Genomic DNA, 25,299 nt, shown 5'->3' on the forward strand with positions numbered 1-25,299 from the left:
TGACCATTAGAAGCAATGCATTAACAGCTGCCTTCTGAATAAACTGTGTGCACATGTGCGTGTGTATACATAAATACTTTCATTCTGCAAATTAAGCCTACTGCAAAGAGAGCTCCAGCCTTCCAGCCAGCCACCTATGAACAGTCTGATACAGAAACAAGTTCACCTGAAATGCCAATCTGTGCTTTCAATAAACATTTAACACCATCAACTGAAGAGTGTCAATAGCTTGAAGTAAAAGCTGTATTTGTATAGGGCATTTATCATGGCACTTTTTTGCATTTGGTGTTTAATTATCCCATTAGCTTGATCGGTGTGTTAGAGACTTTGTGAAATAGCGATCTCATACAAGAGAGTGCATACCTGACAGTTACTTCTATGAAGAGACTTGATACTGGTTAGCTTTAATACATTTTTCCTTTGCCTTAAATATTTGAATTCATCTTGGTAATGACATTTCAATAAAAGCACAGTCAAACAATGCAAAGTAAAAAGGTTTTTTTTTGTAAATAGGAAGACTACTAAAGATGAAGTGCTATTCTGAAGTCCCTTGAAATTTTTGTTTGTTCAATTTGAATTTAACAGATGCCATCTCAGCCTAACATCTCAGCCTAACTGGCATCTCCCAGCAGCAACCTGTTCAAGATGGGGAGCAATACTCCCTAGCAGGGACTTGGCAACTACCAGGATCTGCAAAGCAGTGTCACTCTGCAGCCCCTGCCTCACCACATGACTCAACATCTGCAAAGTGAGCAGCGACGTCACGCTCAACAAGGGCACTCTTCACACGTGCCCAAGCAGAGCCCCAACACAACCGCGCGACAAAGCAGGAGGCAGCCGTACCGCCGATTCCTATTCCCTTATAGGATATAGGGACTGTTTTATTGTCAATGATTGTCAGTAATTGGCTACTGGGGTTTTGTCTATGTGAGCTGTGATTAAAAATAAGGATTCAATTAACAAAGAAAGCTTGGGGAGGAGAAAAAAATAAAAGGAAAATTTGGATGTTACATTAAGGTCAAAAGCAGAAGAGACATACCAGTCTAAAACTGGCTGTCAACTTCAGAAGAAAATAGCATCCCTGAAAGGGTCAAGGGAAAGAAGAATTTCAGGGAATGTATGAAGACACACTGGTTACAATAAGAAAAACACACACAACTATTTGACTACTGCTTCGTACTGACTAAAAATCTTAAGTGAGCACTACGTTAGTGTCAGCAATGTTTTTCCTGCAAACAAAAACCAAGAAACATATCAATAGCTCAGGTTATGCTGAGGTTTATACTGCTTTGCATTTAACGTGCAATTTAAAAATCCCATTTTTAAACTCACCTATAATAAGTCTCAGTCTGCTACAATTTTAATGTGTCATATGCATGTTATACTAATATACTGCTGACCACAGAAGAGTTCCTACTTTATTACTTGGCCTGCTTTAATCCACCATTTTGAGTCTGACAGCATTGCAGAAGCGTCCTTTTGAGCACTGCCTAGAGAAGTACTCTCACCCAGATAAAGTACAGAAGCTCATCACAACAGCAGTCATCAGAAGGCAAGCCTACATGTGAAACTATAGGCAGAAGCCTTTCTTAGGCTTGGACGCCTTCCTAATTGGCTACTACACTGCTGGCGGAAAGATTTGCTGAAGTAGAGATGAAAATGACTACTGACATGCAAGACTACTAGCCCTACCAGAAAACAGGAAAATTCCTAAAAATGCACTCTTTCTCCCTAGCCACTTAAAACTATGCTCCCTCGTTACCTCCAAGATTTTCTTCTGTTCTAATCGATGCCCATCTATATACTCCGTGGCAAACAAGTAACCTACGTAGCTGGCATTTAAAGCACTGCCTTGAAGCATTCTGATTAACTGCCTGGACTATCATTCCTGGATTTTCAGTCTCCACTGAAAGAGATATCAATGATGTAATTTAACCCTGGAATACTCCCATTTCTTGAGTTTGCTTGTTCAGTGACCCAAATGGTCCACGGGACTTTCACCTGCACCACTGCTATACAGTAGTGTGCTACTTAAGAGCACCTGTATGATTTTGAAACGAGTCAGTAAAGTCTAACATACTTTCCGCCATTAATCTGATTACGCAGACTGTTTGAGGCCTTAATGTCTTACTGGCACTGCTTAACACTTTTGTGTATGACTGGGGGAAAGCAAAAGCAACGTACTAATGGACCAGACTGAGCTAACCCTTAGCACCTCCAAAACAACATTAACTTGGTTGACACCAGACCCACAAGAGAGACACAGCTCCCAAACACACTGGTGATGGAGTTGAAGCAGCTGACTCCCAGACAGACGAGGCATTTGAGCTCCACTGTAACACAATGGTTACTGAACAGGTATGTGACTTAACCTGCACACTGTGAACTGCATGTCCTTTCTAAAAGCTCTACATAATGCTGTAAGAATCAGTTGCACTCTGGGATGTTATTACAACAATCCCTTAAACTAGCACTGCAATACAGAATGGCAGTGATAGACACGGTCTAAAAGCTGCTTAAGTATTTTATCTAAATGGTAAATTTGCGTTTTGTTGAAGACATCCTAGTATGTGGGCAAGCATTAGCTGTGAGACCAAATGACTCAAAGTTAGTGCAAGTTTGCTTTGGAGACATCACATAGTGGCATTACTACAGCTGTCAATCGTAAGCTGCAACTCTGAACTCAAGCAATTCTTGAGTTCAAGAGACAGTCTTAAAATAATATTATTTTTCCTTATAACTACTCAGTCAAGAGTTTGATAGTTGCATTTTTGGTCCTTTCAGTTTTTTGCCAGATTAAGTAGAACAGCACATTCTGATTTTTTCAAGCCAGAACGTTACAGGGCAGGAAAGAGTGCTCAAGAAACATGAATTTTGAAACTTGAAGTTCTTCCTTAAATTAATGAGAACATCTATTATGACAGACATAGACCAGCATATTCAGATCAAATAAAAAAAATAAGCCAAGTTTAAATATATCATTCTTGCGTACAGAAGTTTTTAGAAGGGAATTTTGCCTTGGTAGAACATGCAGCGTAAGCATAAAAGCTCTTCTCCCTCCCTTTTATAAAAGTGGGTCCTACCATCCCTCCGTCCCTTTCTGGCATCTAAAGAATAGTCCATCTTGTCTGATTTTTCCACCGACATTTAAGTTTCTATTTACTTTTAGCTTATATTAGCACTGCTTCTATTACCAGACTTCTATTATGAAAAGAAACAGTTAATGAATTTTAAAAGGTTAAGTATTTTGAAAAATCTGAACAAATAGGCCATCTTCACTGATATTTCACCTTGTTCTTTCCAAAATCATTTAACATTCAGTCAGAACCGTGGCATAGACAAAATTAAAAAAAAAAAAAAACAAAAAAAACCCCAAAAAACAACACTTTTTGTCCACATTCAAGTGTGAAAAAAGGACACATCACCATCTGGACAAATATCGCAGTTCTTCAGGATTATATAACATCTAATCCTCCATCATCTCTAGCATGCATGCTCTATAGCATACAAAAAGCCTTTAAAAAAATTTCATCGCAAAATTATTTCTCCCAAGTCGGCACCATAACTAACTCTCAGAAAAATATGCTGACAACAGTGTTATCAGAATGCTTGTGCTCTGCTTTTGCATCATACTAATGCTTTAAAACAATTGCAGTAAAATGCAGCATGAATATTATTTAGTACAATCCAGCTTTCTTGTGCAAATCAGTGCTGACAAAAGTGGAAGTACTTCTGTATTTTCACAATGACCTATCAGAAATCTATATATTGACAAGCAATGCAAAATGGTAGCAACTGTTTCACTTGCGCAGCCTCAGCTTACTCAAACCAGTTTAGGTATTGAAGTTTATATGAACAATATACAGAGAAATTTGAGCAATTTCTTTTGGACAGCTTCTTTGGCAGATCTCTCAAATACAAGACTACCTATGCAGAAATACAGAAGGTCCACCAACTGCATGTTAAGATTTTGTTCAAAAATTCTCAAGTTCATTAAAATAGGACAGTAACATTTAAAGCTTTATAACCAACTTCTACATTAAATTACACACTGGGCACACAGCAAGCTTATAAAAAAATACTAACATTAAACAATTTGTACAGGAATACAGCTTCCGTGAACCACATTGCCTTTTAAGGATCCCCAAATACTTGGGTTTGCGAGAGCCATTACCAGTTTGAACCAATGTCACTGTTTGGTTATCTATTACACCACAAAATAGCCACAAAACCTAGGGTAACTGCACAATTTGCTAAACTGTAGAGCTGTTAAAGCCTGCTAGTGAAAACTGTATTAGTTGAACACTGGTAAGGATGTTTGATTTTAAAAGTTTTGCATGTAAGCAGAAGCGTGTTTGTCTCGTTAGATCATTGAGTGATATCACAGAACCTCACATTTAACCTAAACTGATGTTATGGACATACATATTCCCTAAATAAACTGGATATAAAAAGCAAGAGGGACTGAAACTTATCTATTAGATTTTTGATAGTCAACAACAGAAAGAAGATAGACTATATCACATCCTGCTTATTGCCCCCCCCACTGCAAAAGTTAAAAACCAAACTTCTCCAGAATTCCCCAATGAAACACTCCTTGCAGGTGAGTGCTACAGAAACCAGAAACTAGTTTTTTAAACATCCCATTTAGGCAGAATATCCTGTTCTAATTTTTCTTTATGTTCTTAAAGGGAGTTTAAATGTCTGATGTGATCAATAAAAACTGAAATTCAAGTTTATATACACACACAGTTTGGTCTATATGAATATCATACTCAAATGTATCATCTAGCTTTGCTCTGAAAAACACTGCTTTTTGCATTTTTTACATGGAAACCACCATTATGAAAACTCCAATAAACATCCATGTCACTAATACTACATTTAGAATTTTATACTCATTTTACAAATATCAAAGTGCAACATAAGCTACCTAGAGAAAGAGGACCTTGTGAACTTTAAGTCAGTGATGCTCATTAAAATAAAAGATGGACAAAGCAGCTGAATATCCCTTTTTTAACTCCACCTTCAGGCAACAACACAGCGAACAACCTAAGCTAGTGAAGCAGATACTCTTTCTTCAGAGAATTCTGTGTTGCTTTTCTACATAATTACTTTATAAGCTTGATAGTAAGTGTATTATGCTTAGTCTAAATAAGGAATAGCCTAAAAAAAGTTATACATACTCTATGCTTGGTTTCCGTTCATCACCTGCTACTACAGTATCTCTGCATCTGATCTATTTCAAAAAAGTATTTCAGATTTTATTTTTGGTAATAATAGTTGGGCTCCATTCAACATTCTGTTTTTAAGGCTCTCGCTGTTTTAGACAGACTAGACTATTGTACCAGTGACATCAGCCAGCTGGTCATTCAGTCTGCTAGCATTTGTGAAGCTGAAGGAACATTAGTAACTGCAGACTAAGTTTAAAGACCTTCTGTAACAAAGCCCTTAAAGAAAATTAAACGTCTGTACCATTTACCTTAACACCAACCGTATTGAGCACTTCTCAAAAGCCTTTACCAATTTTGTTCAATACTACTATAAGAATTCTTGGACTTCTGAAATGTAACTATCTATCTACGTATTTTGGGCAATACAACAGCACCCCTAAGCAGGCCCTCAAGCATATACTATTAAGCCTCTTTACAGACACTTTCCTGAATGTAACTATAATATCTCTAAACAACAAAGAAAACTTCATATTCTGATATACATATTTTATTAAATCATATTCTAATATACACTGATAAACACCGAACTTTAGGTCCAACCGCTCTGAAGGTTAGGGATGAAGTTGCGGCTACTGCAGTGTACATATTAACTGCTTAAGTTTTAAAGTATTAAACAGGAAAAGGAAAAACCCACCTAGAACACTTTTTAAAGAAAAGACTGCTGAAGAGTGTCACAGAACCACTGGGTAAACAGAGAAATTTTTTTTAGTCATTTAAGAAATGAAAACACTTTTAAGAAGTCTTTTTTTCTGAGAAGTCACATCCCAGAATCCCCCAAAACAAACAAACAAAAAAAAATCACATTATCAAGATGGCAGATCACCAAACTGAAATATTATACTAAGTAATATTAAACAATACTCTTACCACCGAAAATCCAGCACCATTTATTAGAATCAGAAGACTTTCTGATATCTCAAAGAACACTTCTTATGTATTTTCTTTTTTTTATAAATACTCTACAATAAACTCCAGTACTGCCCTGACATAGTTAATATGTAGCACCAGAAAAAAAGTAAAAAATTAATGATAAAATGACACTCAGAACCTTCTGAATAATAATGTCTTTGGCGAAGAAAAAATTACATTAAAAGGAAATTCCAAAGTACAGTTTAGATACAGAGGACACTCTTGTGCAAGATGCTTTTAAGAGTCTGCAAAGATTATAGCTTACAGATACACTCGTGATCCAAGATGTTGCTAGAGAGTACTACTTCTGCAACAGCCACAAAGTCGGTTTTCCAATGTAACAGAGACAAAACAGGTGAAGACAAAATCAGCGAAAAATTTTTTTTTTCAAATAATCAGCCATCTGTTATATTCGTATCACTTTCAAGTTTCTCTTCCAGATTTCAAAGGCATCTGGCAAGTTTTTTAAAAGACAGCCTCCCACATTTCCTTATCATTTTTACTAGCAGAGCTAGACGAATTCCAGGAAACCAGAACTTCTCTAAGCAACGTACGTCCCGCACCAGCCACCGACTCTTCCTTCACCCCAGCTCCGAGCCCCAGGCCCAGGGCGAGGGCAGCTGTCAGGGGGCAGCGACAAAGGAGCAGCTCCGCCAGGCCCCGAGCAGGGTCACACCTACCGATGGCGGCCGGCTCCCCCCGCGGCCCCCCGGCCCCGGCCGCGCCACGCGCCCGCCGCCCCGCGCACCTTCTTTGGTCTGGGCGTTGGTGATCTGCAGGTCGCAGTCGGCCGCCTTCAGCTTCTCGCGGCCCATGATCTGGCGCTTGAGGTCGCACAGGGAGATGTGGAGGCCGTCGAAGGTGACCGTGTCATAGTTCAGCTTGGAGGAGAACTTGTAGTGGACGCACGACATGGTGGGCGCCGCGCGGGGCCTGCGGCGGCGCGGCACGGCGCCGCGCGGGGCGGCCGGCGGCGCGGGCTGCGCTCGGGGAAGGGCCCGCGGCGATGCGGGCGAGGGCCGGCCGGGGGCGGGGGGCGAGCAGAAGCGGGCGGCGGCTGCGCTCGAGCGGGCCCGGCGGGCGCTCAGAGGCCGCGGCGCTGCGCCATGGCCAGGCCCGCGGCCTCAGGCAGACTCGGCTCGCGGCGGCCTCACGAATCCATCGCCGCGGCGCTGCGAGGCCCCCGCCCCCGCGACGGCTCCGGCCCTCGGCGATCGAGCTGGGCCGCGGCCGCGGCGGCGCCGACCCGGCTGCTCCTCGCAGCCCGCCCGGGCGGACGGACGATGCGGAGAGGCCTCCGCGGCCCCGGCTCGGCCTCCGCTGCCTCCCCCGCACGCAGCCGCTCCTAGGCCCGGCCTCTCGCTATGGCGGCTCCACCGGCCCCTGCCTCCGCGCTCCGCCGAGGGGTTTCCCGGCCAGGAACCGCACGGGCCGACGAGGACGCCGCACTGCGCAGGCGCCGCGGCGCGCCACACCCACCCCCGCGCCTCACGTGACCCAGCGCATTATGACAAAGGCGGCCGCCTGCCCCCGTCACGTGGCCGCCGGCGGCCCCGCCCTCTTTGTCATAATGCGGGGCGCCCCCTAGGGCCGCCGCGCCCGGCCGCCATCTCGCGTCGCCAAAGTCACCCCCGGGCCGGCCGCGGCCCCGGCTACACAACGTCACCTCCCGGGCCGGCCACCGTCTCATGTCCCCAGTGTCACCCCCCCCGACGGGCCGGCCGCTGCCCCGGGTCCACAGTGTCACCTCCCGGGCCAGCCACCGTCCTGTGTCCCCAATGTCACCCCCCCGACAGGCCTGCCATTGCCCCAGATCCACAGTGTCACTTCCTGAGCTGACTGCTCTCCTGTGTCCCCAGTGTCACCCCCCCGGCCTGCTGCTGTCCTGTGTCCACAATGTCACTGCCCTGACAGGCCTGTTGCCATCCCATGTGCCCAGTGTCACCCCCCTGGACTGGCCGCCATCTTGTGTCACCAGTGTCACCCCCCCATGGGCCTGCCGTGCCCCGTGTCCACAATGTCACCAGCTCTGGGCCTGCCACCACGCAGTGTCTTCAGTGTCACCCCCCTGGGTGCATGCTACTGCCCAGTGTCCCTGATGTCACTCTCCTGGGTCTGCCACCACACAGTGTCCCTCCTGTCCCCCCCACTGGGTCTGCCAAGACCTGGTGTTCCCCCTGTCACCAGCTCCAGGCCTGCCACTGCCCAGTGTCCCTAATGCCACCTCCCGCAGGTCTGTCACTGCCCAGTGTCCCTCCTGTCATCCCCCAGACCTGTCACCAGGCCTGTCACCGCTGGATGTCCCCCCGTCACCCTCCCCGAGCCAAGGCCCATCCTGTGGCTCTGCGTCCCGTGGCTGAGGGGACGTTAGCTCGGGCAGGCTCAGGCAGTCCGCCGGTGGCTTTGCCTTTTTTCCAAGGCGCGGTGACAGCCCTGGCTCTAGCCCAGTCACTAGCACAGCTCCGGGGAAGACGGTATTCCCTGGTTCCCTCCGGCTGCCTGGGGTTCCGGGACTGCTTCCCACTGGGAAGCCCCGGCCGGCACCACTGGCTGGGCCCTTCGGAGAGGCGAGATGAGCAGAGCTCCAGGACGGAGTGGGCTGACAGGCAGAGCGGGCTGATGGACAGAGCAGAGCTCCAGGATGGAGTGGGCTGATGGATGGAGCAGAGCTCCAGGACAGAGCAGGCTGACAGATGGAGCAGAGCTCCAGGATGGAGCAATGCTCCAGGACGGAGCAGGTTGACAGACAGAGCTCCGCGATGAAGCAATGCTCCAGAACGGAGCGGGCTGACAGATGGAGCAGAGCTGCAGGATGGAGCAGGCTGACAGACAGAGCAGAGCTGCAGGACAAAGCAGAGCTCCAGGATGGAGCAGAGCTGCAGGACAGAGCAGAGCTGCAGGATGGAGCGGGCTGACAGATGGAGCAGAGCTCCAGGACAGAGCAGAGCTCCAGGATGGAGCAGGCTGACAGAGCAGAGCTCCAGGATGGAGCGGAGCCGCGGGATGGAGCAGGCTGTGGCCCTGCTGCCAGACCAGGTGCCACCAGCACCGTGACTCCAGCTGTGGCTTCAGAGGCGCTTCGAGCCAGTCCCAGTTTGGCCAAACAAACGGAGCAGGGTGTCACCAGCTCCCGCAGCACCCGGCGCTGGCCGGGCACTCGGGGCACGGCAGCCTGCCTGAAACGAGGTAGATCTGGTGGTATTAGTGCTCAGCTGACCGCAGGGCCATGCCAGCATCGGCCTCGTGGGTTGGCGTGTGGCCGGAGAGGGGACAACCCCGCCTGGCACAGCGCAGGCTTTGAGTGCCTTTAGCTGCTCATGATCCCCCAGTGTGCTCGGTAGGAAAACCAACAACGATTTATTTGCTCTGTTTATGAGGGGGGAGCCGGATAGGTGGCAGCGGCAGAAAACAGCTCAGAGTCCCTGCGAGACGTTATTCAGAAATCTCATGATTCAGGCGTTTCCTAATATCTACACCGAATCCCCGCAGACTCGGAGGCAAACATGAGGTTTGAGCAACAATTCCTATCCATTTCTTTTGCTACTGGCTAAATGTTTCAGCTATTTTCTATGTCAGTGAGCAAATGAAATAGTAGGTTATTAGATTTCCATGTCTGCTTAGAAGGGGCGACACCAAAGCAGTAGTTTGGTAAAAGCCACGAGCAAATCTAATTACAGACTGTTAATGGCCAGATCTGAAAAGTAATCCCTTGCACAACGCAAGTCCCTTCCCTGCAGACGTAACAAGATACCGAGATGGGAGGAGGACTCAGTTACGCAGAGCAGATCCTGGAGTATGTTAGCAGTCATGAACTGGACACAAATGACCAGAGCCAGAGGAAAATAGTATTATTTTATCTCTGCATCTCCGAATGCTCCATGAAAACATAAATGACTGGATTTACAAATCTACTGACAAGAAGTTGATCATCATCCAGGTATCAAAGACATGGCTGATAGAGTGATTGATAAAACAAATGAAAGCAAATTTCAGATAAACTGGATATGTTCGCTTTTTCTTAAAGAAATGGATCATTAAAAGTAATGTTGGACTGGATTAAGAAATGAGAAAGAAAATAATTAGAACAGGGAACAGAACTCGAGGAACAGGAAGAAGGACATCAAATGCAGTGGGTGAACAGGCAAAATAAAGCATGCAAGAGGACAGAAAAATCATTTTCATATTATAGCTTTCATTATGGAGGCAGTGACTGCAACTTAAAATATCTGCTAATGTTTCATTATGCAGATTATTGCTTTTTAGTAAAGGAGCTATTTGTTGTTTTCGCAGATGTATAATGCATATTTTAAATTCTTTTCAGGCATGTAAGTCTTTTACAAAATGAAATAATTTATACTATGCATATTTGTGTATGAACCCTCATTTTTCCTTTACCAGTTATTTGCCCACTAATATACTGTAGAAAATTAAATTATGCAATTAATATTTGTCACATTATTGTGGGTGTCATATTTTTATTAGTCATGATTTAAAAACCCCAGCTGTTCAAAGTTATGTACTGGCTGCATGTCCAATCCATTTAGCAGGCAACAGTTTCAAATTTACGAAGTAGAGTCTTTCACTTAAATATTTAAAAGAAACCTTCTGAATATCAGCTGACGCAACACCACTGCAAACAAATCAATCTGAGGACAAATAATTTTTTTTAAATAACAGTGAAGACTAATGGGCTTGGAGGAAAAAAAAATCGTTTCTCATTTAAAATACTAGGCTAGAAAACTTCTGATATCTGAACCCTGAAAGTAATATTTAGGGATTTCATGCACTCAAGGGGAAAAGGGTTCTGCCTACAGCTGGGGATTGAAAGGTATATAAGGTCCACCAGCCGCACAGGTCCTGGGTAAAAAGGTTTGTCTTTATTAGAGAGGGGGGAGTAGACTGTCTTTATCTTAGTTTCAATAACTCACTTTCTAGAGGATGTCGGCACACGCAGATCAATACTTTCCAGGCTGGCTCCCCCCAAGCGCCCGCCCTGCGTGCTGCGTGGCCCCTGCTGTGGATGGGACACGCGCGCGGTGGCATTGCTGTCACATCGGGCGCACGCCTGGCGCTGGTCACGCCAGCCCGCGGCTTTCGGCCAGCCGCCGGCAGGCAGGCGACCCCGGCCCGGGTGAGCTCTGGCTCTGCCGGGGCAAACGCACCTCTTCCATAAACCGCAGGACAAATGGGAATCAGCGGGGTTTGCGCCAGGTCGGCACATTGCATCATGCAGCCCCAGCCCTTGTGGTCCGGTGTTGGGTGTCCTGAAACGAACGCCGTGTCTCTGAAACGCGGCCCCGGGGCTGCCCGCGCCGCCAGAGCCGCTGCGTCCGAGGTGGTGCGGTTTCGGGAGCCGCTTTAGGGTCCGAAAGTCGTGCAAACGCCAGGGCAGCGGGGAGGCGTGGGGTTCTCCCAACACCTGTTGGCACCAACACTGTTTCGGCAGCTTTCGGTTACTTCTGCAACCTTTAACCCTTTCGCTTTCCGATGCGCTCAGCTGTAGATTGTCCTCTAGGTTGTACAAAACAACCTAAAATGTAAATTATCCAGGTTTCGTTGTCACTATTCTATCACAGACAGATTAGCTAAAAAAAGAGGAGTAAGGAGAAAGTGTTTGGTTTGGGGTGTCGTTTCAGTGTTTTACCATCACAGACTACTAGGAGCTGCGTAGGAAACTCCAGCTCTTTTACTGCTTTTTATCGATTTAGGAACAGCTGATCTGCGCACTGCTGCTGAGCTGCACCGAGCGTCTTCTCCCGGGAGCAGCTGTCCGCGCTGCTTTAGCTGCGAACAGCGCACGGAGCACGGCACGCGCGGACTGACTGCTGTCAGACTGGGCTGCTCCCACGTGCCTGGGAAGCGCCTATAGCGCAACCGCGCTGTAACACCCGCCATACGAGGAAGGACAGACAGTATGAGCGATAGTTTTAGGGCTGCTATAGCAAGTGCGTTGGAAAAGGACGTGCAGAGGAGCAGGACGGCATCGTGGGAAGGTGCAGATTTGCATTTCCTTCCCCAGTTTGTTTTGCTGGGGCAAAGAGCTGCTTTTTTTTCACTTCAGCTGCGAGTTCAACGTGGAGAAGAGGAGCTTGCGTTGCCTTGAGCACTGGGGTTCGCCGTGGCCTGGGAGCCCGAAGCACCGCTGGGAGAGCGGGCGGCCCGTCGGGCCGGTTTGGCTGGAATAGCCGCAGAGCTCCGCGGGCGACGTCGCAGCTCCACGCACGGTGTCACCAGCGCAGCTTCCGAGGCAGCACGGCTGCTCTGAACAGGGCATTGGCTAAGGTTAAGCCTTACTTAAGAATGATGATGTAACTAATGCACTTAAAAAAAAAAAAGAAAGAAACCCAGATTCTTTTCTGCTCCTGCTCTCTTCCACTCAACTCCTCCATCTATCCTACCACATCACAGCAACCTCTTACTCCCGGTGACTTACTACATTTCGAGGATCGTGATCAAAACTGGGAGCCCAAAGGGTGGTAGACGAAGCCGCCTGCTCCGACAAGAGGAATGTCATGCAAACGTCCCGGCACTTCTGCGCTGCTGACTCAAGCGAGAAAGCCGGTCTCCGAACCGGCATGCCAACACGGGCGCACGCACTCAGCACCTCAGGAATGGCAACACGTCACATTCGTGAAGTGCCTGTCTCAGTCTTTACATCCGCAAACTGTTTATGTTTAGTGCCATAAACCAGGGCACTTCCCGAGTGTGGCACCTCCCTGCTTGCCTGACCTCCGCCTGCTTTTACTCACACATTCACAAACTGTGAAACAAGGAGAAAATTGTCATCATTTACTAAAATCGTCTGCTTACTGCACTAAAACCCATAACAGTGGATAAGCTGAGCTTTCAGAGAAAAAACATCTAACTGATTAAAACAGCAAGCACAACCTAAGATAAGTTATTCCAGTGGTTGTTCTCCTCCATTAACTAGTCTTTTGATCAGCCCTGTGGCTTTTCTCTGACCCTTCTCTGTGTTCACTTCAACAAAGTGAAGCGGCAGAACTGGATCCAGTCTTCCAGCAGTAGCTGCTCCGGAGTCAAACGCAAAGGCAGCATAACCCTCTCGCTCCTCCTTTTTCTGCCTCTGGTGCACACGCAAGAACAGCTCGAGCCCTTCCCAGAGCTTTGTGCTGTACGGTCACATTCAGTCCATGCTGATGGAGAAGGAAGGAATGATAAAAAGGGTTTTACCATGGCTTTCATTGCCTCCCTAATTGACAGCGTTAGACATGATCTTCACCATATTCCTCCAGCTCCGAGTCTGGTCCCTTGTGCGTGGGGAGGATCCTTCAAAGTCTCTGAAAGGTTTTGAAGCTCTTCCCTTCCGACATCAAAGCCAGCACTAGATTATGGCACCGTGGTCTTTCGTGAGGAGCTCTTCCCTTGCGCTGCAGTTAGAGCCGCTCTTTGCTGGTCCCGGTTCCAAGTTGAACCTGTGGGATTTGATTTCTGTACAATTCTATAGATTTTGCCTCTCACCTCAAGCTTAAAGCTGTGATCACCCCAGATCTATGCCAGCATCCTGCAGCCAGGATATTCCCGATGCAGCGGGAATCTCTGGCTGTCTGCTTAGCCCACCTTCCAGCTGCAAAGCATGAAAACAGACAGAGCTGGATCTTTTGGGTTTTGTGTAGGATTTTTTAAAATAACTTTTGGAAGGGAGAAGGGGGGGGGTTGTCAAATACAAGACAAAGGACCGTTAGTGCTCGGTTAAGTTCTGCCAGTGCAACCAGGAGCAGTGATTGTGTTTGCAAGGGGAGGGAGGAGCCCTTGCTCCGAGCGCCGCAGAGCCCCGAGCCCCTCTTCGCTCCGCTCAGGCACCTCCCCGGGTCAGAAAGGGCGCCGGGCTTCCTCCCGAGCACTTTTTAATCCCGGAGATATTTTCCGGGAGGAGTCGAGCAGCCTTAGAGTTCCCGGCGTCTCGGCTCGCAGGGCTTCCCGGAGGGGAGGCCTTGGCCAGGGCAGGCAGCGGGAGGGGAGCCCCGGCTGCCGGTGCCGCGCGACGGAGGGCTGCCGGCTCGCGAGAGCGCACCGAGGCCACGCAATCCTCCGGTTCCCTCCCTTAGACAGCAGCATCAGCTGGGAAAGGGGTCCAGACTTTTCCTCCTCATCTCTGCTGCTGTAAGTGGAAGGAACAGTGTCAGAAGCAGACCAAAGCTGATCAGGGCACATCCTCTCGTTCTCAATAAATACCCTGTTCCCTCGTCCCCAGCTCCAGCCTGACGAGCTGCTTTGGACCCTGCCTGGTGAAAGCGCGTGAAATGCTCCGGAGTGACGGCCCAGCTGGGGAGCTCTGAATCCGCCCGTTATTCTCGGAACAATGCAGAATACTTGGGGGATGAAGAAGCAGGATTTTCTCAGTTTTTGCCCTGCCAGCATCACTAATTAAATCACCGGCCTTTCTGCTGGGGCAGCTGAGGAGGAGCCTGGCTTTGACACTTGCACCCATCCCTGGGAACCGGAGAAGGACCGCGAACTCACTTTACTCCCAAAGTCGCGGTATCCCACGGCTGCCCCGTGGATCGCTGGCTTGGCCGTGACCCGCTCGGCTGAGTCCAGACCAGTTACCCAGAGGTGAAAGCTGCTGCTAAAGCTCCCGGGAGCCTTCTTAACTACCACTATCTGCCCGCCCTGCCATAAGCTGCCTAGTTACTTTTGCATGGAGAAACCCCCTAGAGTTGCAGGATAATCCGTTACAGATCAGGATCCCTGCGACCCGCTGATGACGGTCAGGGCGGTGCCGTCGGTGGGCCGCCTGTCATCGGCGCAACAGCCCTTTACGGAGCACCATGGTGATGCATCACCACCGCGTAGCATCGCACCACCGGCGCACTGCTGATGCACGGCTCCGATGGCAGCACTGCCTGGGACACACGGGCCCAGGGGCCTGGGCAAGGTATTATTTATTATTTCAAATGCGAACAACTATTATGAATATCTGAAGAACTGTTCTGCAGCTCATGAAGTGAAAGGAAGAGGAAATAATTAACAGGCAAAGGAGAAGGACCTGGAGATCCTAAGACATGGAATAGCAGTTGGATTTCACAGAACCAGCTGTGGTCGTTTTGTCAATGCCACATTTATTTCCCAGGATTAATGAGGGATTTCTTCCCCCCACAGCTTTGGTGCTGTTCTCACCGTGGCACAGAATGAGAAAAACGCCAGGGTTTGGGGTCACTTGTCACAACAGATGTGCGACGTAACGCATGAACAAAAGCTCAGTGACTGCTAAGATCTGGCATCTCAGGCAGCAGGGCAGAAATTTGGGGCGGTTTTCATCGTGCTGCTGCAGGGAGGTGCTCGGGGACTGCCGGGGGCAGACGCTCATCCCTGCCCCGCTGCACCGCTGCTGCGGGCGGTCGCTGCTCCTGCCCCAGCTCAGGAGCCCGGGGGACAGACACCGGTGTCCTAAGGGGCAAATGCCATCAGAAACCACGCAGCAGGGCGTCATTAGGGGCCAGGCATCTTCCTGACCAACCTGTTTTGGGGAGCGATGCACATTTGTGCTTTCTATCTGTAGACTGCTTCTCAAGCGTTAATTAAGCCTTGAAGGGCACGAGAAGACAGGAAAGCCTGTAACCTGGGAAGCGTGGAGAGGCGCGGGGCTCTGCCTCCGGAGGGACGGGACACCGGGGGCACGGCTGCACGGCCGTGCGGCCTCGCCAGCCGGGATGAAGCCCGTATTTTTGTCTGGCGTTCACAGCGGAAGGGCTGCGTGAGCCAGCCGCCCGCTCCGTCTCCAGCTGGTAGCAGATTGCCATCTAGGGGCTTGGAAACGTCTGTGTCCCGGGGAAAATAAGCTGCCGGGCGGGCAGGCATCGGCGGGGGCCGCAGGGAGAAGGCTGGCGGCCCAAAGCAGCCGCACACGTCTCGATGCCGGCTGCTCCCCGCTCCCTTCGGGACACCTCCCCGTCCCAGGTGCCCTGTTCCAAAAACCACAGTTTGGATTTTCTTACTATAATATTTTTTACCTTGGTTGATGCCCTCCCCGAAGATGCCTGTGGGCTCCCCTGTGCTGCCTGCAGAGGTCTGTGCGTGGGGACGGACCCAGACACCGCGGTGGCCCTGTTCCACCGTGGCACAAATCCTCGCGGCATCAGGATCCGCTCGTAGGAGCGGGAGCCCTGGGCTGGTGCCGCTGTCACAGCAGCAGAGCCGGGCTGCCGTGGGGGTCCGGCCTCGTGCCGACCCCACGGATGGCCCGCGGGGGAACCAGGGCTCAGCCCACCGGCAGGATGCATTCAGCATAGCACTGCACGGTGTTTGCATTTTTTAAATTGAAAAATGCATTATTTTATCATGTTTTAAGTTAATAATTTAGCAATGTTAGACCATGCAATTGTGGCAGACAAAGGCAGGCACGCTATATTTCTTTGCAGAAAAGCCAACTAAATGCCCCGGAGTCGAGAGGCAGGGAGCTGCTCAGCAGTGCAAGTGCGAGGTGGAGCTGAAGCGAAGCCCCACGGCACCCGCATCGCCCGGCCCAGCCTCCTCCCTGAACCGTCGCCTCTTCTACCGCTGTTCCTACGGCCTCGGCCTCGTAGCAAACCCACGTTTCACAGCTCGTTTCTGCGTATCGGCGCTACCAGGCGCCAGGGAGGTGCTTCAACCCCAAACACCAAGCAGCCCGGGAGCCGGCTGCCGCGCTCCGCCAGCCAAGGCACCCTTGCGTCACCAGGAGGGGAGGCACGTTTTTCCTGAGAAAACGTTAGAATTCAATTGAAACACAATGAACGACTGACCAGCGGTGGAAACCCGACCACAACAAAGCCACCCCTTGGGGAGAACATCTCCGGGTGCCCGAGTGCCCCGGAAAACTGGGAAAGTCTTTCAGAGCAGGTCTGGAAGCACTGGCACTGCTCTTCTGTTTTGTTTCCCAAGTAGTTTTTTGAAGTCTTTTCCCAGTTTGCAGCCTTGCTTCAGAGTTTGATGTTTGCTAGCTCCCTCGGCCTCAAGGGACTCGGAGGAGGGGAACTGCCAAAGTCCTGCCGACACTCGGAAAACAGATCCAGAAACCCGTTTTTGTGTTGTGGGAAACAAACAAACAAGTAAACAAGCAAAGCCCAGCCCGTAATTACGGAGGCAGTCCCGAGGCCGGGGAGCCGGTCCCTTCCAGCTCTGCCTTCCCCCAGGCAAGCCCCAAGTGCTCCATCCCCATTTACACGGCAATCCGGTTTCCTCGGGCCAGCTCTTAGCGGAGCTCAGTCCCACTGGAACGGGGAGGAACCGCTGGGGCTCGGCCCCTCGACGGGCCCAACGCTGTCTCGGTTGCATCGGCTCCGCGGCAAGCCCAGGGAACCGGCAGGAGCCCTGCGACCACCCGGCCGCGTGTTCCCGGGAATGGGAACGTGCCCGAGCCCTGCGCATCACCACGCTGGATAGAAGCGCAACCAGGCACCTCTTCGGTGCAGAGGTTAGCAATTTTTGCTCTGGACCCTTCATTATGAATTTACATGGATTTCTGCATTTATGATCCTTTATACTAAATACAAGAAAATTGACCCTATCAGTTAATTAGAAAGAAGATCAAAGCTCCTTCCTCAGCAGGGCTGGCCCATGTCAGAAATGCATCAGGAGAGGTAGAGCAGGTCAAGCGATTCCTCCCCACATGAACACCAATTTTTGTTAAAAAAAATAAAAGAAAAATCAGACCTTGTTTATCCAGTATGCCATAACAGCCATGTAAAGTATACTACTATAGTGATACTGCTGTAACTCCTAGCAGACAAAACCTGTGTGAAATCGTTCCCAAGGGTTATCCTTGTTGAACTGTAGGGCACGCGCTCTCTCCCCACACTTCCCCACAGCGAGCCCGTCCTCTGAACATCCCTGCTCGAGCCCGGGACCACGCGAGACAAGCAGTGCTGCTCCTGCGTGTGCTGCGCTGGAGCTCTCCCTCCCGGCAGCAGCTCTCTGTGGGTTGCAAATCCACGTTTAAAGTGAGATCTCCTCTGCAGAGTTCTTCTTTGACCATATCCCATAATGGTGCCATGAGATGGGCCCACATCCAGGTCTGCCTTTAGAGCACAGGCCCCTTTGCTATCTGACCTTCAGCTATACGCAGCCAGCAGAGGCCCCAGTCTGGACAGAATTACTCGTGGAAGAAAACAAGCAGCACCAACGTTTCTTCTGAGGCCGTCAGGGAGCCCAGCAGGAATTCAGCCTTCCCGCTGGCTCCTCACCTGCCGAATCGTGGGCACAAGGACGGCTCGCACCGCTGCCGGGGGCATCTCCTCTTCCCCGGGGGCTCTCGGAGGATGCCGGCCGGCTGCTCTGCGCCTCCTGCTCCATCACCGCTCGCGGCCTGGAGAGCGCCAAGGGCGACCTTGCGGCTTAACGAATCTCAGGTCACTAATTATTCTGCTCAGTGATGGAAAGGCAACGCTAACTCTCCGATACCACCCTGCGAGAGCCGGACCCGTCTCGGGCGCATCAGCGGTGCAGGAGGGCTCCTGGGGCGGCTGACTGCCGGCGGGTGCCCGCGGGGCTGTGGCCCGGCAGCGGGATGACCTTCGCTCCGAGTCCGCCCCAGCCCCAGACACCATCAGGAGCAGGCAATCCCGTCCAGATCCCGCACGGACTGGGCTTTGGCTTTAGGGTTTTACCTGTGTCCCCAGCATGGGCTGGTGAGAGCCATCGCCTTTTGCTCTGCAGCCGCGGGAATGACTCCAAATCCTCTATTGCCATCTAACACTCGAGGCTCCTGCGAAGCCGGGGAAGGGCAATATCCAAGGGTTTTTCTTCCAGCCTCACTCCCATGCGCGTTGCCTTGCAAATTCACTCCCAGCAAGGTGCTCCCTGGCTCCCCGAGGGACCGGCTCCTCTCGGGTGCAGCCCCAGCCCTCCCGCCCCGGGTTTCAGACCACGCTGTATCCCGGGAGCGCTCCGAGGCTGCGGGCTGGACCGGTCCCGCTGCGCTGAGCACGGTGCGGGTGGCTCCTGCTCTTCGGAGGGCAGGATCAGAGGCAGCGAGTGGCACGGGGAGGAGAGGAGGGAGGTCTGTAACACACGGATCAACGCTAGGCACAATCAGACCAACTAGCACGGCAGGGGCTGCTCGCCGCTGTCCCTGGGACGAGTTTCTGGATGGCGCCTGGTGACCAGAGGGCACTACGGAAGGAAGGAGGTGACAAGTGGAGCCAGTGCCACGTCCTGGACGGGAGGGCTGCCCTGAGGTCTCAGGTGCTCCAACAGGAATCTTGAGATAGTGCACAATATCTGTTGGCCCCTCAGGGAGGGCCTGTGCTGGTGAGTGGGGCATCTTGCCTCCATGCTGCACCTACTGCGTCACCTCCGCACCCAGCTAGGGCAGAGAGCGGAGGCAGCGGGGGAGGGATGGGAGCCCTGCTCCAGCCGCACGGCCCAGCACTGCCAGGTCTGTGACATCTGTGCCTGCACTGTGGACGCCTGACTGCTCTGCTCTTCCCTTCTCCCCCTCGTTTAGACTGGCTTCACATCTGGCCTGGGAGAAGGACTTTCACAACTGACCAAAGCAGAGTGGGAAAGCAGCAGCCGCGTCCTGGAGGAGAACACGCCTCCCTGCCTCCAGCCGTGCCCATCGGCCCGGAGCCCGGCTGGCCAAGGGGAAGTAGCGCAGCACTAACCAGAACAGGCTCACGCCGCTTGCACAGACCAGTGTGCGTGCGGAATGCTCCCCAGCAAAGCTCACAGCACCGTCAGTAGGCTCCAGAGTCACCACGGCACTAGGACAGACCAGGAGGATGTTTCCATAGGGTCCCAAAAGGGGACAGCTGGCACCGAGCGGAGCCACATCTGGAGCTCTTGGAGTGGAGCCACATCTGGAGATTTTTTGAAAAGCAGCACGGGACCCGGCGGGGCGGGGGGGGGGGGGCGGGGCGCAGCGGGCGCCGCTCGCCGCTAGGGGTCGTTTCAGCACCGGGCTCGGCCGGGAGCCGCCCCGGCGCCGCGGTGAAGGGCGCTGCCGCGCCTGGGATCCGCGGGGTTTGTGCGCGCTGCCGCTGCGGCAGCCACCGCTCACGGAGGTGGGGGAGCCCGGTCGTGGGAAGAGGCACTTGGTTACTTCCATCGGGGAGGGCGGGAAACATCCTGCAGTTGACACGCGGAGTTGCATTTAGCAGTGAAATCGGTAAGCGCAGCCCTGCGCGGGGGGCCTTTGCCCCCAGATCACGTATGCAAAAACAGCTTTGAAATCCTGCCAGTACCAGGCATCCATCTGCTTTGCCGCAGCACGACAGTGCCGTCGCAGACCCGACTCTGCCAGAGCCGACCTGGAGCTTGCCAACGGCTGTGCCCCATTGCTGGGTGCCGCCGCTCTCCTCCCGGGCTGCTCCGCGGAGTCGGGAGCCAGAGGCAGCCACTGCCGGCAGCGTTGCCCATTGCCCGGACAGAGAATCCAAGAAAGTCCCAAGCGGGAGCATCAAAGTGCCTGTCCCGGCTGGTTCCTTGTGAGCCCTTTCTGCTCCCAGGTCCTGGCCTCGGACCTTTCCTGCCTCCACTGATCTCTGCCCTCTGCGCAGTGTCCTAGCCATCCCGTCCACCCCCGCACATCAAAGCAACCCTCGCTTCCCTCCTAATTCTTTGCTTCATAATACATTTTAAATCAAAGTTAATTAGGGGATCAAAGGCCCCTTCTGCGTATCCTCTGGAGCTCTCCTCTCCCGGCACCGACCAGGCCTCCTCGCTGGCTCCGCATGGCAGCTATCGCAAGGCGCAGACGCCAGCTTCCAGGAGACCGAGTGCCAAGACGGAGCGAGTCTCCTCTGCAAGCGCCCTGCGCCGCTGCACTAATCACTCAGGAGACAGTGCTGAGCTTGTGAAATTGGCTGCTGATGGGGCCGTGTTGGTTGACTTTATCCCTCGGATGCTGCCTTTGAGTCATCTTACTTCTGAGTCACCAGCGCTTGTTAATCCCTGAGAGATAACGTCCTCATCCCGTTCTTTTTATGCAGGCACTTTTGCCTCTGTGCTTACACTTCAAAAACAGGAATAAATAGCTCCCCAAGACTGGCTCTTTGTCAGGGCACTCCAGGACAGGCAGTTGGGGTCACTTGTCACGCCAGCACTTGCGTCACCTTGCAGAGCCAGCACCCGGTGAACGAGGGATCTCCAGGCACCTTCGCTCGGTGGGCTCAGCAGCTCCTGTCCACGCTGGAGGAACAGGACCGACTTAGAACAAGGAACGACTCCACAGATAAGGCATTTCCAATGACAGCTGCCTGTACCTGCTCTCGCCTCCAAAGGAGGCATTGGCCTCCTCCCAGCACGGGCCTGTGCTGCCCAAAGTGGGACCGGGTGTCTGATGGGGCTCTTGAACTGCACTGATCCAGGAACTTCAGCCTGCGGTTATTACCCTACCCCCAGTAACAGCAGCTGGAAACCAAACATTATTTGTATCCTTGATTTTAAAGCCTTCCACATATTCTTTAATAAGTTATTCCCAGATTAATTTCATCCCTTGTTAAAATGCATGCCTTATGTCTAGCTTAAGCTTGTCTTGGTTAAGCAGCTTGTTATGCCATCCATTACCGAAGACTTCCTGCAGAGGTACTTGGAGACCACAACCAAGTCACCCTCTAACCTCCTCTTCGAGGAGATGCAGACTGAGCCTCTTTGCTCTCTCACTCTGTGAGAGATTTTCAGACCTTGAACAGCCCTTGCAGCTCCTTGCAGGACTCTCTCCAGTTTCTTAACATCTGGCTGGAAGCACGGACACCAGCATGGGATGCAGTATTTCAGTGCAGGTGTCACTAATGCCCCATACAGGGATTATATCCTCTCCATGGATACTACCTCGGTACCTCGCTGTTAGTACTCAGGGATCACACCAGCCACAGCATCACCTGGGCCAAGCACGTGCAGCTGGTTGCCCACCACAGCTCCCAACTCCCTTGGGGTCACCGCTCCCCCAGGCACGCTCCATCCGGGGAGGGCACAGCCCAGCCCAGCCTCTTCCCTGGACGCACGGTCCCGCTGGAAGCTGTGTGCCGACACCAGGAGCCCGACCTCCCGGCCACCCGCACACGCTCCCCGACTAGCCCACGTCGCGCGCAGCTCTCCCGGGTCGCGACGCTCCGGACAGCCCCGGCCGGCAGCCAGTTCCTCCCCGTTCGGCACGGCCCAGGAAGGGTGCAGCACGGCCCGGTCCGGGCACCCGCAACCCTCCGCTGCGCCGGGCGGTCGCGGATGGCACAGCCTGCGAGGCGGCACCAGTGCCCGGTGCCAGCACGGGCAGTGCTGACCCTGTGAAACACCCTCTCTCTGTCTTTCTTCTTTTGGTACCTGAAGTCATAGGTGAAGCATTTTGCCGTTCCCAGGAGAAGCGTTCCTCTTGCAGGCTCATCTGAGGCCCGGAAGACAAGGCTGCGTCCTCTAACGCACCAAGGAACACCAAGCACCGAGGCCCATCGGATCCAATTCCGGCCCATCCATTCTCCACGCACTGGGAACGGGCTCGGCACCCCTGTGACGCTGCTCCACAGGCCACGAGACTCCCCAGGGACCTGGAGGGGGGAGTCTCCATTGCTGGGGCTGCCTTGCAAGGGGCTCCCCAAAGCTCAGCTGAGCTGCATTGGCCTCACCCATTTTAAAGGGTTGCCCTCCTCCCTCCCCGCAAGCCAGGGTGGGGGCAGCTGCATTTGCATTCAGAGCTTAAGCACTACTGGGCAATTAAATTGAATTCTAATTATTGTATATTGCATATTAGCAACTTCTACGGTGCTAATATTAATTGCTAACAAGCCGATAAGACGTATCAGTCTGTCGTGAGGGAGCATGCATTTGCCTGTTGGCAGAGACACGTGGAAGCAGAGAGTCAGATGCACAAACTGCTGCAGGCACCGATGTGCTGCAGCTGGGAGACACTGCCTGGCCTGGGAGCACAGGTGTTTTGTGCGAGTCCACAACCTTCCCAGGGCTGGACTTCAAAGCAGGGTGAAATCTGCAGTTTTATTCCTCAGAAAAAATGGGAATGTCCCCAACTTCATACTGTATGCATCTATGGATTGGTTATATGGAATATGTGCGTGGGTTCCTCTGCCTGTCTCGGGGTGTTTGGGTGCATCTTGTTGCATTTACGGGGAGTTTAACCAAAGAAGCCAGGGCCTGGCTGGCCCCGGAGATGCAGCTCCCTGCGCCCTGCTAGGAGCAGCTCTCCCGGGCTGGCCCGGAGGCGTCCGGCACGGCCCCAGGCTGCCGTCCCAGCACCGTCCCATCTGCCGCCTTCGCGGCAGCCCCTGTCCCAGCACTGTCCCGTCTGCCCCTTCGGCAACCTTCACCTCTCGGAGCGGTGCCACGGCTAAGGACGGTGCTGGTGGGTGGCGGGTGCCTGGCTCCGGGGGGGCGTTTGCACCCGTAGTCTGTATTTCCAGGAGCTGCTCCGAGCCGGCCGCAGAGGCCCCGGCAAGCTGCTCCCCCCCCCAGAAAGGCATCGCCGTAGAGCCCAACGCGAGCCCGGCCGGGGGAGCCAGGGCCTCTATTGCACAGGGAAAAGCAAACGGATCGCAGCCAAGGCAGCTGGAGAAGCCTCTGTGGATAAGAGCATCGCTTTGGAGAGTTACTCAGGGACAAAATGAGCCAAACAGCTGTGAAATTAACCCAAACGGAAGTCTTGAAAGGGCCTGCGGGAACAGGCGGCTGTCGGAAAGGAGGGGAACGCTGGCCGGGGAGCCGGGCTCAGGCTGCCGCGAGCCCCCGCACGCCTGCGGCGACCGCCGTGCCCCGGCCGAGAGCATCGCCGGGCTGCAGAGCAAACCTGGGGGCCGGGGGGGCCGGGGGCTCAGGGTCACTCCTGTGCCACCCGGAGCGGCGTCAGACGGGAGGGACGGCAGGACCCTCCCGCACCACAATTTAGTATCAGTTCCCTTTCAATGCGATAATTTTGTCCCAAGGGTTATTTATCTATCTATTGACCCCCCCTGCATGAGTCAGTCTGTGCTATGGGCAGCGTGATGAATTACACTCGGACATACGCTAAAGGACATTTACCAATGAAATTATGCAGATTTCTCCTGTAATCCTTCCCCTCCATCAGCAGTAGTAATACTTTCGCTAATGCAAATGCGCTGCCAGAGCCCCGGCACATCAAACGGGAGCTGCGCTGGACCGGCGAGACTTCGACTCGATAATCCCTGTCGTGCTCCGGAACAACCATTCGCGCCCCGCTCTGCCCGGCCTCCAGGCCAGGTTTCACCCTCGCTCCCCACCTTGCTCCATGCGTGAGATTTAACGGGCTCCACTAACGAGGCCGGGAGGAGCCGACGGGTCGCTCCGCTTGGCCGGCGATGGATTTGGCATCGCCCTGGGCCCAGCCTGGACGGACCCCGAAGCGCCCCGAAAGCCGCGGGGTGCTGGTGGGCGCCGCGCTGGGGAGCAAAGCCCCTCACCACCTTGGCTTCCACGGTTTTCATCGGTGAGGTTTGTATTTTTAATCATTTTTAAAGGCGATTACGTTTCAAGCAGCAATGATCTAAGCTAATGAGCAGCCCTTGCGGCTCAGCAGGAAAAGTCATGTTGCTGCTGGAGTTTCTTTTTCTTTTTTTTTCTTTTTACTTTCAGTCCAAAACATTGACATTAGGGAAATAAATGATTTCTTTTCACAGTTGTTTAATATAATTTTCTCCGTGCTGGGTAGTACGAGATGATGCAGCTCATTAAAATAATGATCGGACCTAGGAGCAGGACACAGGCAGTGAACAGCAGCTGCAGCGAGTCCCGAATTTGCTGTGAATATTTCACAGAAAGGCTTCGGGTCGCTCTTGGTGCTCGGTATTTCTCTTACGGAGACAGCGCCGGGCTGTAAAAAAATTAAACAGCACGGGAGGGAAATGCAAATCTGCAAGGGAAAGGCACGGAGGTGCGGGGAAGGGCGGCCGCAGCCTGCACCACGCTGCTGCTGCAGTTGATGCTTTCTGCCGACCCAGGCTGAGCGCGGGGAGACGTGGCAGGTTTTCAGGCCTCTCTTCTCCACTCGTTTTCCCAGCCGGCTGCTCCTGCTGCTGCCAGGTCCCTCGCGGGGACGCGGGCTGCTCTCCCGGGGACGCGCGGCCCTCTCGGGAGCAGCTGCTCCTCGGCTGCGCCGTCGCGGGAGCACCGCGCACTTACTGCTTTCTTTGCGCTTGTGCCGGGGACCCGCAGCGGGATGGAGGCACCGCTCTGCCCGCGCTCTGCCGCAGTTCGG

At 52.4% G+C, this 25,299-nt stretch overlaps 1 protein-coding gene across 7 annotated transcripts in view; it reads right to left on the reverse strand.

The window, feature by feature from the left end:
* The window catches only part of RBBP6 (RB binding protein 6, ubiquitin ligase), a 34,151-nt gene extending 26,537 nt beyond the window's left edge, over positions 1–7,614 (reverse strand). For all 7 annotated transcript variants that reach the window (XM_064520007.1, XM_064520012.1, XM_026103927.2 and 4 more), the window contains exon 1: positions 6,892–7,614. In XM_064520007.1, the coding sequence (XP_064376077.1) occupies positions 6,892–7,057 (166 nt within the window). In that variant the 5' untranslated portion in view covers positions 7,058–7,614. The remainder of the gene's footprint in view (positions 1–6,891) is intronic.
* Between the last annotated feature and the right edge of the window lie 17,685 nt (positions 7,615–25,299).

The sequence above is a fragment of the Dromaius novaehollandiae genome, chromosome 14 (genome assembly GCF_036370855.1).
Source record: "Dromaius novaehollandiae isolate bDroNov1 chromosome 14, bDroNov1.hap1, whole genome shotgun sequence".
Lineage (NCBI taxonomy): Eukaryota > Metazoa > Chordata > Aves > Casuariiformes > Dromaiidae > Dromaius > Dromaius novaehollandiae.